Source organism: Rhopalosiphum maidis, chromosome 3, assembly GCF_003676215.2.
Source record: "Rhopalosiphum maidis isolate BTI-1 chromosome 3, ASM367621v3, whole genome shotgun sequence".
Taxonomy (NCBI): Eukaryota; Metazoa; Arthropoda; class Insecta; order Hemiptera; family Aphididae; genus Rhopalosiphum; species Rhopalosiphum maidis.
This window is the reverse complement of record NC_040879.1, coordinates 30,467,726-30,486,575: the sequence shown is the minus strand read 5'-3', so window position 1 is coordinate 30,486,575 and position 18,850 is coordinate 30,467,726. Positions and strand designations below refer to the sequence as shown.

The following is an 18,850-nucleotide window of genomic DNA, read 5'->3' as shown; positions in this document are numbered from 1 at the left end:
AATTACTTATACATATTTTAATACAAATAATATTATTTAGGTATATACTTATAAAAAAATAATTTTTAGATGTATTATATTTAAAGGTAGATAATATTTAAAGTTTAAATATTATATTTTGCTAAATGTATTTTAATATAAAATGTGTTACAATGTTACATATGATCTTTCAATTACTATTGTAGTATTCGAGCAATATTAATATATTTTCCGTTTAATATTCGTGTACGAGTACCTATTAGGTACTTATAAATGCATCGTATTCATGACTTACGCAAGTGTTAGGTATTACAGTCGACTTGAAAGTCATGCAATAATTAATAATATACTCGGTATTATTGTTTTATTTTTTATTAATATTACGTTAACGTATTATTAATCGAATTCTTTGATCATATAGTTTAGTGGAATTTCACATACGTTTACATACTTATAGTAAAGGACTTTATCGAAGGATGATTAAAAATATGTATGTTACAACTTTACAAAATTCATCGCAGCCCCCGGGTGGCCAGGTACTTATTTAAATATAAAACGGATGTTATTTTAATTATATTTTGATACGACGATACGAGTAATTTAACTTATCTAACATTGAGTTTTTAAATCATCAAACCTACTAATATATATTAAGACGTTATATTATAAAACAGATTTTACACAAAAAATTGTTGTTTGATGAAATATACTACAATATTATAAAGAAAAAAAAATATAAGAAAACATAGATTGATGATTCTATCTACTGGTGAACATTAATGCATCTAAAATAGTTAGTGTAGACGTGTAGTATCCATATAAATGCTTGTATTAAAATATTTATTTTAGTATTATGTACTTAGATCTACATGGTATGTCGAATTCCTGCATGCACTTATATAGTTATATCGTGCATTTGTGCATTACAAATCAAAAAAATATGCAAATTACATTTTTGAATACATTTATAGATATTATTTAACAAAAAACAAAAGAAGTAAGAAATATTTTCAATTTTATTTAAAAATTTCAAGAATATTACCACCTATATTGAGTATAATATAAACCACTAGGCAAGCTTTATTTTCCATCGTTTTTCTTTTATTGATGAAATATTTTTGGAATCAATTTTTTTTTTTTTGCAGTCGAGAGTCGAGGATTAGCCAAAATACCAGCTATATAGTTATTGCCTCTGGGTTTTAAAATATATTTGATAATATAACAAAACTTCGGGAATAAACACTTATGAGTGATTATCAGATTTCAATAAACGGAAAGTTTATATAGAGCATACAAGTATAACAACTACAAAAATATGGAAACGTGATTTGCCGTTATTTTTTTTGTCTACTACCGTTTTTACAAGTAGTGCAAGTAGTGCAATTGCAAACGGTTTATGGTTACTAGTAACTACAGTTTATTACTGTCTACTGTAAACAATAAATACGTAATAATATTATAATGCTATAAATATTATACTCATGCACACGAGCATAGTTTAGCGTGTCAAGTATACAGATCAAATAATATTCGTAATATGGTAATACTAGGTAGATAGGTTCGTATATACTATATAGTATGCCTACGTAATTGAATATAAACGTGTTGAGTATCAAACAATTCAAGATTGACGAACGACCGTGAAAAAAAAACGAAAAGAAAATAATGTCATCGGTGGTGGTATAAATGTTTTAATAATATGTTAAAGTAGGTATAATTAATATCATATTCCGAAGTTAAATAATTATTATGGGAAGTCAATGTGACTATGTACCATAAATGACAAATGTCAAACCAGTTAATACGATTGTGTCAATATTATCCATATATATAATATATATTGAGAATTATGATTTATTTCAAATCCTGATATTATTTTTTTGAGATATTATTGAATGGAAAATAAATACCTAACTTGGCGTGTTGTTTACAAAGGTGAACAAATTATTATCATAAGGGTCAGTGGCATACTGGCATACCAATATAACAGAGTTTTCCAATGATGATCGATATCATTGATCTAATTAGATGAATGACATTGATCTAATTTTATGATTTAAAAATATTATTATTAAATATATTTTTTTTATATTTTAAATAATATATTTCATAATCCGTAAATTAAATGTTTGTAATTAGTGAAAAATAGTGTTTTGAATATTTGAATAAGTGATTATTTAGGTGTTAAAATCTAAAATTGTATACATTTTTAACTACAAATAGTTTACAAATATTCATGATTTTCATAAAAACTTTAACTTTAAACGCTTATAAAAAAAAGTTGACTATGTATTTTCAACAACTATTAATATTTCCCACTTTGAACAATTTATATTTACTTACCTTGTTTAAACTTTCAACCTTTTTTAATAAAAAACGCAATTTTTATCATACACAAATCAAAATTAAAGGGTAGAATATTTTAAATATCTATAAATAAAACAAAAGAGCCTATAAATATATAAAAAAGTATATAATATTTTTTGAAATGTATATCATGTTAATATTATGAATATTTCAATGTTCAAGTCTTTATAGTTAAGAATTACAATAAAAACCAAAATTTATTTTACCACAAACTTAGTTTTCTTAAAAATTTTTGGGTTTTTTTTTTTCCCGATTATTTTGAAAAGTTTTGGGAACCCGCTCAGAATCTATAATTAGACGTGATCAACTGAATGTCAATGCCCTACAGCCAAATTATTTTAAGAACAAAAAAAAAATTACCTAACAAGGATCGTTAAACTGTTTTTTGTTCATATTATATTCCTCTTTAATTTATACCAATCTGTCATGTATTTATTTAATTTACACATGATATTCCATTACACCAGTACTATACTACTATAGACTATAGTAGTCACAGGTACCCCAGGTAGGATGGTAGGAACTTTTTATAATGGGGTAAATATTTTAAAACTTAATTTTTTTATACAACTTTATTAATTATACACATATATATTATATATATTATATATAATGTATACAAATCTATACAATTAAAATGACTACAAATTTAAAATATTATTTAAAAAAACTGAGGGAACCAGTGTAGTACTATTGACTATTCTAAGCGCTTCTGAACTCCTGTAGCTTGGCGATGAGCCTAAGTATTAAAGTATGCACTAGCCACCTTATACTTAATGTCCTAATCATAATAACTACTATACGTGTGTAGAGAAGTTTGGCTGACAAATAAAATTTAGAACTCAAAATAAAAAAGGTATTTGATTACTGTGAATAATTGTTTTTCATTTTAACCAGTCGTGAATTTTGTTTGTTTTTTCAGGTCTAATCTTATTTCAGCATCTTAGACGCAAATAGCGAAAATAAAGCTTAACTCAGTAAAATATCAATACAAAAAAAAAAAAATCAGTGTTTTTGAATACTGGCGTAACGTACGTCATTTATTGTACACATAAAAAAATATTTAGTATTTAAAAAATGTTTGTAATTAAATTTTCGATGAAACTATTCATGAATAATACATATATTTTTTAAATATTTACAAGAGATATAAATACAGTAAATTAACAATGTATCTGCTTATTATAATACTCTTCATTTTCTCTTGTATTATTTCTTAAAATTTGTATTTTATTTTTATGTCATTACCAATAAATTATTTAGAGTCATAGGAATCATTTATTTGTATACCTATGCATCTATTTATTTCTGCTCTAACCAGCTACACTATATAATAGAAGGAAAACGACAAAATATTTTACATGAAATATTTCACGAATAAACACTTATAAATAATACACGTGTAATGCGTATTCAGATGAAAAAGTTTCCAGTTACATGAATTGTAATAATAATAAAAAAAGTTCATATTTATAAAACAGCGTTTAATCCAATATATAAAAATACATACATTAATAATTAAAATAAATACATATATTAGTTTTCATAAATTAAAATTTATTAAAATTATAAGTACCTAGATGATTTTTTAGAAAACTTAAACGCTATTTATTCGACTTTTTTCTGTGTTAAGTGTTATAGCAGAGACGAAATTATACTATTGAACTTTATAATATCTAATCGGGACGTAACACGTATGTTCCGTACTACCGCGTGTAACAAGCTATGGTTAATCGCTAACATTATAGATTTGTGTAAGTTATTTTTAACATTTTAACTTTTTTACCCATATAACCTATTTTTTTTTATATTTCGTGGATCACGCGTAGTATCATAATATTATTTCATTCGCATTTAGTACCTACCGGCTACCATGGTACCATATCCTAGGTAAAATACGTCGCAGACTTGGGAGTAGTCATTGTAGTCAGTAGTCACTATATAGTGTATAGTCAGTGTTACCCAACTGGTGTTCGATGGAACCTATAAGTGTTCCGGCAGCCAGTGCCAAGGGTTCCGTGAGAAATTTGGGAAAATATAAACTAATTAATAATATTTTTGATTTGAATTATGATTCTAACATTGAATAGCTACAAAAATTATATGGGGATTCCACAAAACGTTCAAGCTCCTGCAAAGGTTCCGCGAGTAAAATAAGTTGGAAAACACTGGTATAGTTCATAGTGTACAGGCATTTACGACCGGGCTACCTATTTATTTTGGAGGTATTTACGGTACTGTGCCTACTTTATTTATTCATCGCTTGTTTTTCTATTTATTTTCTACGTATTTACAATGTTTTTGATGTCCGTAGTGTGTGCTACAATCTGAACGTATCTAATACCTATATACATTATAATATGATAATATCTAATGTATTCTATTTGTTTGGGCAATATATCACTTTAATGCGTTTTAGAGTTTAGACTCATATAATTACGTAGTGGATGTGTACGCGACGTGTGCAGCGTGCGTTATATAGATACCCGGAAGTCGAATGCTTATGGTTGTGTACTTAAATTGTTTTGTACAAATGCCGTTTGTCCACGCGGAACGCATTATTTTACTATACGAAAAAAATTGTTTATCTTGATACGATTGTGTAATATATATATATATATATATATATCAAACTATAGTAACACTTGCCGTCATAAAATAAAATATGCTGTGGTATTAGAAAAAGTGACATAGGTACCAGCTTCTGTTATCGTATACTGAAATGGCCAATAATAGATGTTTATCGAGAATAATTGAATATTTAAAAAATAATGAAATAACAACGGTATGATATATAGCTTTGTTTGTCTATACGGTTGTTTCGTTAGTCACGTTTTTAAAGATAAAAATCTTATACGACAACCGTCATGTTTTATTATTCTAATAACAATATTATTTATGCTAATAGGTACATCTGTTTTTTTAATTGGTATGGCAAATACATACTACATTTATGATTTAAATAGTTAAACAAATATTTTTAACGGTTCTTGAGAATAATATAAATTATAATACAGTTAAAATAAATGATTTTCGACGACCAATCGTACTAATTTAACGGCGTTGTGTACTAAATTATAAACTAGTGACGTGGTAGTTACGGAAACTATATCAACTGGAGTACCTATACATGGTGTCCCGTGAGGATTTACCCATTGCAATATCTCCTGAAATAATGGAGATATCATAATTTTAAAATTTTAGTAAATTTCACAGGGACAAGAACTACAAATACTTCATGTTTTAATTTATTTTAATGTTTTGGTAAAAAAGTTAAAAAATGTATTTTTTATTTAATTATTTTCAAAAAAAATGAATATAGCCATTTTGTAGAGATCATTTTTCTTAAAATATTGACGTTTCAATATTTTAATTTCATTAATCTCCTGATTTTTGATATTTTTTCTAATTTCGAAATAAACTACGAATTATTTAACACGATAGTGGTATCAATGTATCAAACACGTGGCTCACGTGCTCGTATTGCTGCCGAACGCTTTCAGTGTAATTCACAATTTTCTCGAAACTAGAAAAAAAATTAAAAATCAGGAGATTAATGAAATTAATATGTTGAAAAGTCAATATTTTCAGATAAATTAACTCTACAAAATGGCTATCTTCAATTTTTATGAAAATAATTAAGTAAAAATATATATTTTTTTTAACTTTTTTACCAAAACATTAAAATAAATTAAAAGTGATATAGTTGTAGTTCATGTCACTGTGAAACTTATTAAAAAATAAAAATCATGATATGTCCATTATTTCGGGAGATATCGCAATGGGTAAATCCTCACGGGATACTCTGTAAAGGGACTTTACCAATATAGTATATTGTATGGAAACGGCAGAAAGTGAGCTATTTCAGTTACGTTTGACGTGTACAACACAAGCCGAAGTCGACCAGGGCTACAATGTTACATAATATATTGCTCCCGACAAAATTAATTTTCTGACATAAACGTGTAAATGAATATGACTATGGCTACAAAAAGAAAAACAGTTTTTATATACTGTTTAATTAATAATATTCTTGAAAAAAACAAATAAATAATATTCATGTCTTATACATACGTAATTTAAATGAAAATTAATTTTGTTTCATAACTTGCGTATAAGAAGACCAAACAAATAGTTTGATAGAAATTCTCAAAACCTAATTCTTTCTTTTTTATTGTGTATTAAATATTTTATTTATATGAACCAGCATACTAATTGGTCTAAGCTTCAAGTTGATAAACAAAAATTAACAAATTATGTATCTATTATATTATATATAAATGTATCTTGAGTTTGAGTTCTGCTTTCCTGGATTAATTATAGGTATATGTTTTGCATGGTGCAAAGAAAAACAGATAAAAATAAAAATGTTCAGAGGAAATATTTACCTACGTACCTAATAGACCTTTTGCAAATAAAATGCATCACAAGCGATAATATATATTATGTTGATGTGTTTATAATTTGGAAATTCGACTATAAGAAACCTTCAGAAACGCTGAGTAATAAGAAACTAGGTACCTAATCAGAAATTCATTATATATTTTATGATCTCATCTAAACAAAATTTACTCTATCGAGGAATAGTAATTAATTTTAGATTTTTTGAGGTCAAGCAATGCGTATATTATTCGAAAAAGTTCTTATTGTAGTAGCTCAACAATGGGTTTATATATTATATATAATGATAATATTTTTAGTCAAATAGCCATTCGTCACTGTCACTCCCTATAATTTAACTAGGTACCTGTGATTCGAATTCTCATAAAAGTCCTGCTTAAAAATTAAAGTAACTTCAAGGCAATTTAAACCAATTACATGTTTTCCAGTATCTGGTCTTAAATAGGGAAATAATTATTCATTTTTCACGCGTCGAATGACGAACATACAGCAAACGAGAAACGTGTATAGGTGGGTAATTTTTATTTTAACTACATAGGTAATATATTATTAGAATTAGGATGTTTATGACCTTAAAAACTAAAAATACGCAAATATGCCCTAACATTATATTTTTATAATAGATTAATAGAATAGAGTAGAAATACGCGGTTAGGTTAATCTTATAAATATAAAATATTAGGTATACATAATTTTGTTGAAAAATCCTTATAATAATTTAAGAATGATGGTAAATATGACAAGTAATGTATAAAATATTAAAATTTATTGATAGTATAAGGCAATATTAAAAAAAAAAAAAAATAGAAAATGTTGTTAAACATCAAAAAATTCGTTGATACCTAAAAAAGTAAAAATATGAAAAATAAAATGAGACGCTTCTGCGTCTTGCCAAATTGATTTATAAATTAGTCTATAATAGGTATGCATAATATGTAAAAGTCATAAAAATCTTAAAATCCCGTATAAATTATATAATTTAGTATAGTTCAGTTGTGTGTATAAAGTATTTTTTAATACAATTCTTGTTATTATAGAGAAGGCTCTCTCTTAACAACCCATATTTATCGATTTTTTTCTTAATTGTTACATTATTTTTTATTATTATAATTATTACAAATTATAAACATACAGATAAATATTATGTGAGAATTAAGGTAGGATGGAATGATGGTAAGTATATTGAAGATTTAATCAATATAATGACACCATTTAAATATAAATTATAACCAATTTAAGGGTATAATAATATGTATAAGACATAGGTATGTACTCTGAAAATTATGTATTATATGAGTCTCACATTTCTCATCACTTCTAGTTTTTGTCTCTCGATGCTCTGTTAATAAGCGGTATGCAAATATACATAAAGATATTGTGATGTAACTAAGTTTACTTGACTCAGTCTTCATATACCAATGATATATTTATCATTAATACATAAATTATTTTAATTTTTTAATTTACTGAGACATAAATTTGTCTTTCAGCCCGGCCATCGTGTCCCGAGGTTTTCCACCATGAACTGGGCTGTTTGCACGCCTGCCAGCTGTTCTCCAGCTGACATCGAACAAGAAATGTACTTGTTGCTGTCAAAGTACGTTGATACAACTGAAATAAAGTTGCGTCTTAAAGTTGATCCGGATATGTGTCAGACGTTTAGACCATCTATCGTGCCGACGACGGGTTCGTTGATCGCAATGTAAGTTCAAAAGACGAAAACACCTTGTGAATTTTTTCGTATTATATTTTCAATAAACTTTAGACTGATATTCATTTTATAATGAAGTTTATATATTCTATAATATTCTATTGTTATATTGTATCAAACCGAATTGGCTTATTATCTTTCTTTGATAATTGATGAAATGATGACATAACTTTAAAATTTATATTTTAAATCGTATCCTAATTTAATATACAAAAATATTTGATTAATAATAATATGTTTTAATTTACTTTCAAAAACCTGCTACACAAATCATATAATTTATTGTGATTTACTATATATTTTTTCAATTTAGTATTATTTCAAATTATCTTTATCTATGTACTATCATAAGACGCATATTTTCTGAAAATGTATTTTTTTCTAAATTTTATAGTTTTTAAAAACTTGAAATTCTTTATTATTACTTTTAAAAACATGCACCGAAATCAGTTAGGCTATGTTTATGTTATGATTTTATGAAACATAGATATGATATGAATCATGGTATAATAATAATAATGACAAACGCGTGCCTATATTGTATATATATAAATATATAAAATTACAGGTCGGCATTTGGAATTTTGATTGTGATCATAATGTTGTCTACCATTATGGATAAGTACAATATGTTACAGGATTCGAAAAGTGAGTATACCACAGAAAATGTGGTCGCTGTAACACACTGTTGTTATCGATTATTGACATAAGCTTGATTTTTACGTGAATTTTTTAGGTAACATTTCCAAAATAATATACTCGTTTTCGTTGATAAGGAATGTCCGGCAGCTGTTGAGCGTTAATGAATCACCTGAAGATATCAGGTCAATTCACGGGATCCGTGCGCTGAACGCTTTCATGCTTCTAGCGTCTCATAAGTCGATGGCAATGTTCTTCAACCCGTATTCTAACAGGACCGCTATGACAGAGGTAATGCTTATATAATATATGGTTAATGATTATATAAAATGATACGTAGATATGTGCATGACGAATGACGATTATTGATTTAAGATTATTCGTAATTCGACGAGGAAGGTTTTATCGATTTATTTTTCGGAGGTTACTGATTTTTGTTTAAAGTGTAAGCTTATAGTGGTCTCTATTTAAAAGAGCCAACAGATTCACTATCAAGTACCTGAATGGCTGAATCTGCTCACACTTTCCTATTATTTTTTTAATATTTTTTGTTCTGTGATTTAATATAACTACTATCAATTGTGGAATGATTATATGTGTAAAAAAATAATTATACTACAGTTAATAATAAATAAGTATAATATTTCTATGCAGCGGCAAAAAATAAAAATAAAAATACTGAACTTTTTATTAATATGCCTTAAACACGAAAAAAAAGATTTTTTCCGTGAAAAGACGGACAGATAATAATAGTTAGATAAAAAAAAAGATTAAAATTAATGATTCTAAAAACAAAACAAAATGGACCCAAACGAACAAACAATATTGTACATTTTATACTTATTTTGCGTAAGTACCTACTAATATTGTTATATCGTTGTCATGATATTTTCCGGTAGCACCCGTCAGCGATGACGACGCACAATTAGCATTTAATGCTTCTGTTTGCAAATTCAAACGTGAGACTAACGCACGGGGAAGTAACCGAAACAATTCCAGTATAAGTATACGTGTATGCATTAGTATAATGAATCACCAGGAAAAGCGCTTTTTTAATCACGACGATTTGACGATTTCACCTTGGCCCGTTGTTCTGCGTTTCGCGTCGTTCAATGCGTATGGCGTATACTTAACTTTAAATAGGAAAAACCCCCCAACAATCATTGTATAATCGTGTCATTGTTGTTATAAAGAAACAATTAAAAAGTCAAAGAATATCATTATTTTTGCAAATTAACAATTTATGAAATAAATTTTATTTTTTTATCGTTCGTCAAGTATACACGTAGCTACCACATAAACAAGATTTATAAAATATATGCATGCGTTATAATATGTAGCTTATTGCACAAGTTGTAATGAAAAATAAGAAAAATAATGTAAAATTATATTAAATTCTTAAAAAGTAAAATTACATTGGTTAAATAGTAACTAAACAGGTATTTTAAATTAAAAGACAAGGAACATAGGGGTACTTAAATTAAGGTTCATACTTGTGATAAGTGAAGTATGATTCGGAACTTAGCAATATTGCTTGCCGTTAAATTGCATGTAGTAATGAATAATAAGGAAAATATACAAATGTTAAAATATATTAGCTCAAAACAAAAAAAAAAATTATTTTGCTAATTTTGATTTTTTTCACAAAATCATTAATAACACAATAATTTTGAATTGTATTGAATGTTGAATTTTAAATCATTAATTTAGTCTTAGACATTTATACACTAGATTCTAGTGTAGTAGTGCGTAAGACGATCTCCATCAGCTATATTGCCGATTATCAACATTCTTGGGAGTTGGGACCTAAAATGTTGATAATAGAATAATGTTACAATCATAATAGTATATATTATAGTAGTTGTATCTTAAACTATAAAAAAAATTGAATTAAGTTAATACTTTTTATAATAACTGAAAATTCAGCGTTAAAATACCTAATCATTAAATCGTCTATCCTGCGTGTAATATTTAATACCATTCGATAAAAAATGTATTTAAAATGTAATTGTTATCACAGACCTGTATTATTTTTTGAAATATGTTCTAGCATCTCGGAAAACAATGGACAGTAATAGCTCGAGCTGCGAGTCTTTACACAGATCCTTTCATATTCATGAGTGGATTATTGACTACTATTTCATTCTTGAGGCATTTAGATCGAAGGGGTACTATCGATTTGCCCAAAGAATTAATTTCTAGATTTGCAAGGTACGTAATCCATTAGCAATATAATAAATAACAACAAAGACTGATTTGCTCGGGAAGCTATTTAAGTCATAAGTAATTATCATTAATAATATTTCTATAACTCAAAGCGAGCAAAGCTTAATACATTTTTTTTTTTCATGGAATTATTTAAACTGAATAGGCTTTGTTGAGATTAATTAATGATATTTCTCACGCAATGTTTATAAAATAATAAATTAATTAAAAACGATTAATTAAATTTTTTTACTTCATGTCTTAGTGTACGTATTACATTTAATTAAATTTCATAATGATATTTGAAAAATTCTCGTTGGGGTTGGTTATACTATACCGACTTAGAACTGTTGACAAGAGCAGGTTAAGGACTAATTTACATTATTAAATACCTTCTCAATTTTTCATCGATTTACATCTAATAAAATATGAAGTCGTGTTGTTCACGCAATGAATATAATTAAATCGAAATAGATAAATATTCGAGAAATACACCGACGGATAACAATAGTATTACTTTTTGTATATAAAACATATAATGGTTTCTTTTCCAGACTAAAACGTAAAAATAATTACTTACTATCTTTTTTAAAATAATTTGAATATAAATTATAAACACATCAAATTGTATAAAAAAATTAATTCCTTTTACATTATTACACGTTATAAATTGTTTTTTCGCACATTTAATCCCGAGCACTGAGCTTTAGTTACTAGTTTAATCAATAAAACTTATATTGCGTTGTGATAACTTTAGTTAGGTATATACAGTGTAAGAACATTTGACATTGCTCACTGAGAAATGTTCGTAATGCGCACATACTCGTCACTCGTATAAGTACCTCATTCGATCCCCTACATCACTTAGCCCGAAAGGATAACCCAGATAATGGTTTATAGTATACATTTTATACTCACACATTATAAAAAACGTACCCCTTTCAAGCTAAATAATTATGTTATTAAAATGTGTTTTTAGTGGTGAGGAAGATATTCCAAAATTCCTGGAAAAAAAAATATTTTCATAGATAACCTATATAAACACGGTTATTTAAAACATAATTTATTTATTTATAACCGTGACTACAGTGCACAGTCTTATAAATTGATACTGAGATAAGAAATATTTATTATAATAAAGATTAATGTGATAAAATTATTCAAATTTGGATATTACATTGACTTTTCTTGTATGAAATGTTGTCATTAAGAATTATATTGCTAACTGATCGATAAATTAACGTTTATTTTTGTATCAGATATTTTTTCTCCCTTATTGTATCGTATAATTTTTTACTCTCATCGCAATCTTAAATTTTTATTTTTACTGGTGAATTTGAGAAAAATTTATGTTTCCCCTTATTAATGGGATGTGATCATTGAAGCCGCAATGGCCACACGGCGTCACAGTTGTTTTTTTATCGTATTTATAATTTTCTGGGTTAATTACAACTTTAAAAAAATTTATTTCTAGACAATTTTAAATAATACATAATTGTTGAAAAAATATTCATATTTTTCTTTTTTTATCTCTTATTATAAAGGCGTTAGGCGAGGCTATGCTTTGCTTACCTTGCCCAACAATGCGTCACTAACACCGTGTGTTCACCAAAATTATATCTTTTATATAATAAAATACGAAATTTATGTAAATCATAATTTTATTTATTATTTATCATTTGATACAGACTGGTGCCGACGATGGGTGCCATCATATTATTTTGCACATTGATCTTGCCGAATTTGGGCTCCGGCCCGCAATGGAATCTAGTGGTCAAACACCACGCCGACATTTGCGAAAAGACGTGGTGGAGAAATTTCTTGTTTATCCACAATTACTTTGGCTTCAAAAATATGGTAATAATAAATAGGGATGCTTGTAATATATACCTAGTAATATATTACATACTTTAAATAAATTTAAAAGAAGTTGAAAATATTATTTATAATAGTATACAATTATATATATATTAATATAACAAACTATAAATATAATATATACATTATAATATTATATAGCTATACAGCGTATTGAAATTTAATGTCTTAAACGTAAATATCATTGACTTGCAAAAGGTAAATCATGTTATGATCTTGGTAATGTAATTTAATGAGAATTAGTCAATTAGATAATATTACCAGGCATTTTATACATTTCTCGTGAATATTATATTATATATTACAATGTGATTTGTGCACATGTAGCTAAATAAACAGGTCAGATAAGTACATGGAAATTATTTTGTCGAGGAACGGTATTCTCTTGCTGTGTAAACTTTTTTTAAAAATCAATGTTTTTGCCAACCATGAGAAAAAAATATATTATACTAACTGCGATCATATTTTGTTATTATACAATATCTTTGATAAAATTACATAAAAAAAAAATAATAATATTAATTATGTATTTTAAAAAATGTAGTTTTAAAATCATAAGTATAAAAGTATATAACGATAGTAAATTAAAAGTTATTACTTACTAATTTAAATCAATGTTAATTAATATTTTTTTCAAATTTTTTTTAAAGTAGTTTCTATTTCTTACGGCTGAATACTTAATTTCAGGATCTTGTTCATGGTTATGGAAGGACCAATAATATTTTTTGATAACATTATTTTGATTTATACTATTAACTAAAGTACCTACATATCCATGTTGTATTACCACTTTTTTCGCTTTATACTACATTTTAAATTTAAATTTTTATGTTAATTATTGTTTGCTTTTCTAGCTAAATATCAATATAAATTCCATATTAAATAAAACTGATTTAACAAAACTTTTACTTTTATTGTTAATTTTAAACATATAAAGACATATTTAATTTACTGGCATGAGTATGCACTTTTTTTGCTGACATCACACACCACAAAATTATCAAAGTACCGATACTTTAAATTTCGTTTGGAATCAGCAACATCTCCAAATTATAAAAAAAAATTATCGCAGTTAGTATAATGTATCTTATCTGTTTTATCGCAGTTTTTATTATATTTTTTTCGTTATAGCTTACACGTGGCATTTTACTAAAAGTTTAACTTAGTCATAGTTTACCATCTCGCTTTAGTTATTGAATACATCTTAAAAAATATGGTTTATTTTTTATTATCATTTATCATTCTAAAAGTTTTTACTTTTTTGAATTACAACAAACATTTTTCATTTAATATTCCCTAGCAGAATATTTTTTTTAAGTTTAAAAATTGAACATCGATTTAGTAGTTAATAAATAATAAAAATATAGATAAGTTTCATGTAGCGATTAAATAATAACGAACAAATAATATTATTTATATGTTGCAGAGTGAATTTATTAATGTACTCGTATTTACTCATTAGTCATTAGTAATTTCAGAATATTTTTTTAAATTTTGGTAGATTTGATTATTAAATATGGTTATATATTACATAATAGCTGATAATTATATAAGTATGTTTTATAATTGACTAATTGGTATTTCAATTATATATTGTGAAATAATATCTAATTTACATAATTTTTTTTATAAATAACACTATAAATAATTCTTCGACGTAATTTAAGCATTTCATATTGAGTATACTAGTATACATTATTATGAGTAACTATTATGATGCAATTAATTTAAAATATATTTAAGTATTTATAGTGCAATGACTTTTCTGCTCCAATTATTTAAAAATTTACTGACTCTTTTATGTTCTATTCTTATACCAGATGTTGTTAATTCAATAAAAGTATAGATTTAAAGATAAGTGTAGGTTTAGTTTTTTTAAAATTGAACATACATTTTACTCTTCTTAAAAAATATCTTATTTTTCAACTAACTATTAAAAAATTTATATTATATATGTTGTAATATTATTTTCTTGAAAATTATAACATAATTAAATTAAAAAAATTAATATTTTCCAAAATAATATTTTTATACAAACCAATAGTTCTCAACAATATTTCCAATACGACACTTTAATTTAAATCAAAATAAATGACAGCACACAAAGATCAGAGAGTATTATAAATAACATTGAAATCTGAAAAAAAAAAACGTTTTTACAGACACTATGGGACACATCAAAATTGCTTAGAACCACAGATATAGACAATATTATTGTCATGTGAACATTAAAATATTTTTTCTTATAGGGGGAGGGTTATTTTTAGGGTAATATCAATCCTCTCCGCTCTATATGTGTATAGTAATTGTAGGATATATATAAGTATAATATTTATAAATTATAATATTAACATATGCGTACTCGTATACTTTTAATGTAATAAATTTAACGTGAATTTTGCAGTGCTTGTCTCATACACATCATATTGGAATTGACTCGCAGCTATTCATGATATCTCCGCTGCTTGTGTGGACACTGTGGAAATGGCCTAGAAAAAGTATGGTGGCACTCGTAGGGCTGGCAACGATCTCAACGGGACTTCGTTATTACGTGACGTTAACGAAAAAATTGAACTTGTTTATCAATTTTGGAAGCTCGTAAATAATGCATATTATTTTATATTTAATAATATGCTTTTTGCTTTTTTTGTTATATAATTATTAGATATACGATGTTTACGAATTTATATGTTAAGGAAAGAAGATTCTCATTTGCTAGTTTCATTAAACGATTAATCAGCTCATTTATAATTGGTTGAGTAGAGAGGAATATGAAAAATAGTTTAACTGTGAGCAGAGCCCAAATTAAAGGGGGGCTAGGGGGGCTGCAGCCCCGGGCCCCGATATTATTTAGAGCTCCAGACTCCTTTGATATTTAATTATTAAAGTGGCACTGTGAAATTGTATGATATTATTGCTTACGTAGGTAGTTTACCTTTCAGTCTATAGTTTATCTTTACATACATTTTGTTGGTCAGTTTTGCATCATTAGTACAATCGGTACATTAGTTATTAATATTTCGTCGACTGTCGTAGTGACATTAAATTATTAAATTAGTTTTTAGTCAAGTTTGTGAGTTTTGTTCGTTACTAGTGTAGTAGTGTGTGCCAAAAACTATTGAAATTTGAAAATGTCTGAGAAAAAATAATTCATCTCAGTGGTTTGTGGTTATATAAAACGAAAATTAATGAAGGAGGCCGTAGACGCAGTAAGCAAGTTATCTAAATTAACGATTTTTTAAAAACTATCAACAGTGCAAACGAAGTAACTAACATACTTGATTTTTCAGATCTAATTCAAAAGTTTAGTGAACTAAAATCTGGAAAAAAACCCGTTGTCTTAAATTCTAAATCATGTAAATTTTTTTTTATTTACATTGACTATATTGAAAAATGCATTACCATTTTGACTTTATGTACAATGTACATGATGTATATCAGTTAACATTTGTTTAAATTAAAAGCTGTATCTACACGACTACACTTCTTTTACTTATATTTATAATTTAATTTTATCGTTTTATTTATATTAATCGTCATTAATTATTACTTATAGACTTGTGGTATAATTTATTTATAATCTTATAAAATAAATTGAATATAAAAAATCCATATACCAAAAAGACTGCACTTATAATTTAAATTGATAATTTAGAATTTAGATAATAATTAATTTTGGGGCCCCATCAAAAAATTAGACCCGAGCCCCAAAATTCCTAAGTTGGGCTCTGACTGTGAGTAAAGCGTGAAGCCGTGAAGGCACTTTACTTAACTAGTAAGAGAAGAGATGGATCATCAAGATATCAATATCTGAAGAGCTGAATTTCGTGAGAAAGGAAATGTTATTTAGTAAAATATTGGGAAGGAATGAACCACTTACGAACAATGTCTTCAATAGCATATATTATAATCAAACTTTGGAAAGTTAATACAAAACATAAACTAGTTCATGTTATCAATAATTTTCTTAAAATTATCCTTTTTTGTTAAGTTAAAAGGTGCTAAAAAATGAACAAATGTTTTTTTTTACATATAAAATTAATTAACTTTCCTTCTGCTCTTCAATTACTCTATTAAACACCGTATTATAGCCTATAGGTAATCGTAAGAATATAATATTATTGTAAACGTTGAAGAAAAAACTTAAAATAAAATAAAATTTAAGATAATAAAAAAAAAACAATTAAGTCGATTCAAACAAGTTATAAATTATTTATAAAATACATTTTCGTTTATACATTTCAAATTTCAATCAAATCTCAGGTGCCAGGTCTAATATATGTATATTTTCAAAAACCTATTAAGTATTAACAATAATACTATCTCATAATATAATCAGCACTGTGCCTAACTATCATTAGCACCCCAAGGTAATCGTATTTTTAGAAAAGCTAATGTTTTATATACAGTTAACCGTACACCAAAGCTAAAAAAGAAATACACAAGTAAATGTAATATATATTTTAATGTGGTATCCCAACATTTTGTGCAGACTTTTTCGTTCCACTGAAACTATTTCTCTCCTTCGCTTACAGGCACAGCTCTTAGTGTTATATAGTGTAGATAAATATTATAATAATACATAACTATTTTTTCGTCGCGTCCACAGGGTTTCGCAAATGTACGACACCGCCGATTATTCATACATATTGCCCACTCACAGGTTGACTGTGTACATCATGGGAATTTTATTGGGTTATTGCCTGCGCTACGTAGGAAGAAATTACCCATTGAAAAGCGTAAGTATGATTATTTTTTTTTTTATATAGGTAATCATATTTTATAATAAATAATAATATACTCGGCATGTCGATCATCGTGTTGTAGTGATCGCTTAGATTATATTGCACCTAAATTACCTACCTATACCTGTATGGCTGTATGGCGGTGACTGGTCATAAAAATATTACTTTATTTTTTTTTCAAACGATATACACTTTATAAAACCAATTTCCATAATTTCTGCATTCTGCATTTGTTCAGATAATATATAGAATATGATTAAAAATATAAATTATAGAATTTGAAATCAGTGTCAATGGGTACTTTAGTCTATAATGAAGAGAGTAATGACTATAATGACTGATGAATAAGGCTGTGAATTTAATACATTACAATACACTTAAATTTCGAAAAAAATAAGGGTAAGCTGTATTATAAGTAGTATACTTTAGAATCATAACTTAAATAAAATAAAAATGTGAAATATTTTGAATTTAATAAAAAATTATCAAGTACTATATTTTCAAGACAAAAATTAAAAAAATAATTTATAAAATGTATACAAATAGTTTTAAATGACGAAAATTATGAAAAATATTAATAAAAGTAATAAAAAATGTCTTAAAAATGTTAAAAAAATACATAATAGATCAAAGGTACCAAAAATGCTTAAATAAAAGTTTTAATATTGAATTCGTTAGTACTTATCTAGTTCAAACTTTGTATTAGAGAAGCTATGTCTTACAGTAAGTAAAATGTAAAAATACTACATTTTTCTACAAATTTATCGTAATAGTAATGACTAATACTAATACTGTCATACTAGTATTACCATTGACCATTGCAACTTTTTTGGTATTAATAACTATTCATTTGTCGTACATCTTGGTCAGCAATCTATTGTAATAACATAAATTATTGTTTAACATAGATTTTTTTTAATATAGA

At 26.2% G+C, this 18,850-nt stretch overlaps 1 protein-coding gene across 1 annotated transcript in view; it reads left to right on the top strand.

Moving 5' to 3' along the window:
- Positions 1–18,850, top strand: part of LOC113557497 (nose resistant to fluoxetine protein 6-like) — a 61,193-nt gene that overhangs the window by 36,626 nt on the left and 5,717 nt on the right. The window contains exons 4-10 of the mRNA XM_026963055.1: positions 8,238–8,449; positions 9,027–9,106; positions 9,195–9,388; positions 11,148–11,308; positions 12,991–13,159; positions 15,585–15,778; positions 17,790–17,919. Coding sequence (XP_026818856.1) covers positions 8,238–8,449; positions 9,027–9,106; positions 9,195–9,388; positions 11,148–11,308; positions 12,991–13,159; positions 15,585–15,778; positions 17,790–17,919 — 1,140 coding nt within the window. The remainder of the gene's footprint in view (positions 1–8,237; positions 8,450–9,026; positions 9,107–9,194; positions 9,389–11,147; positions 11,309–12,990; positions 13,160–15,584; positions 15,779–17,789; positions 17,920–18,850) is intronic.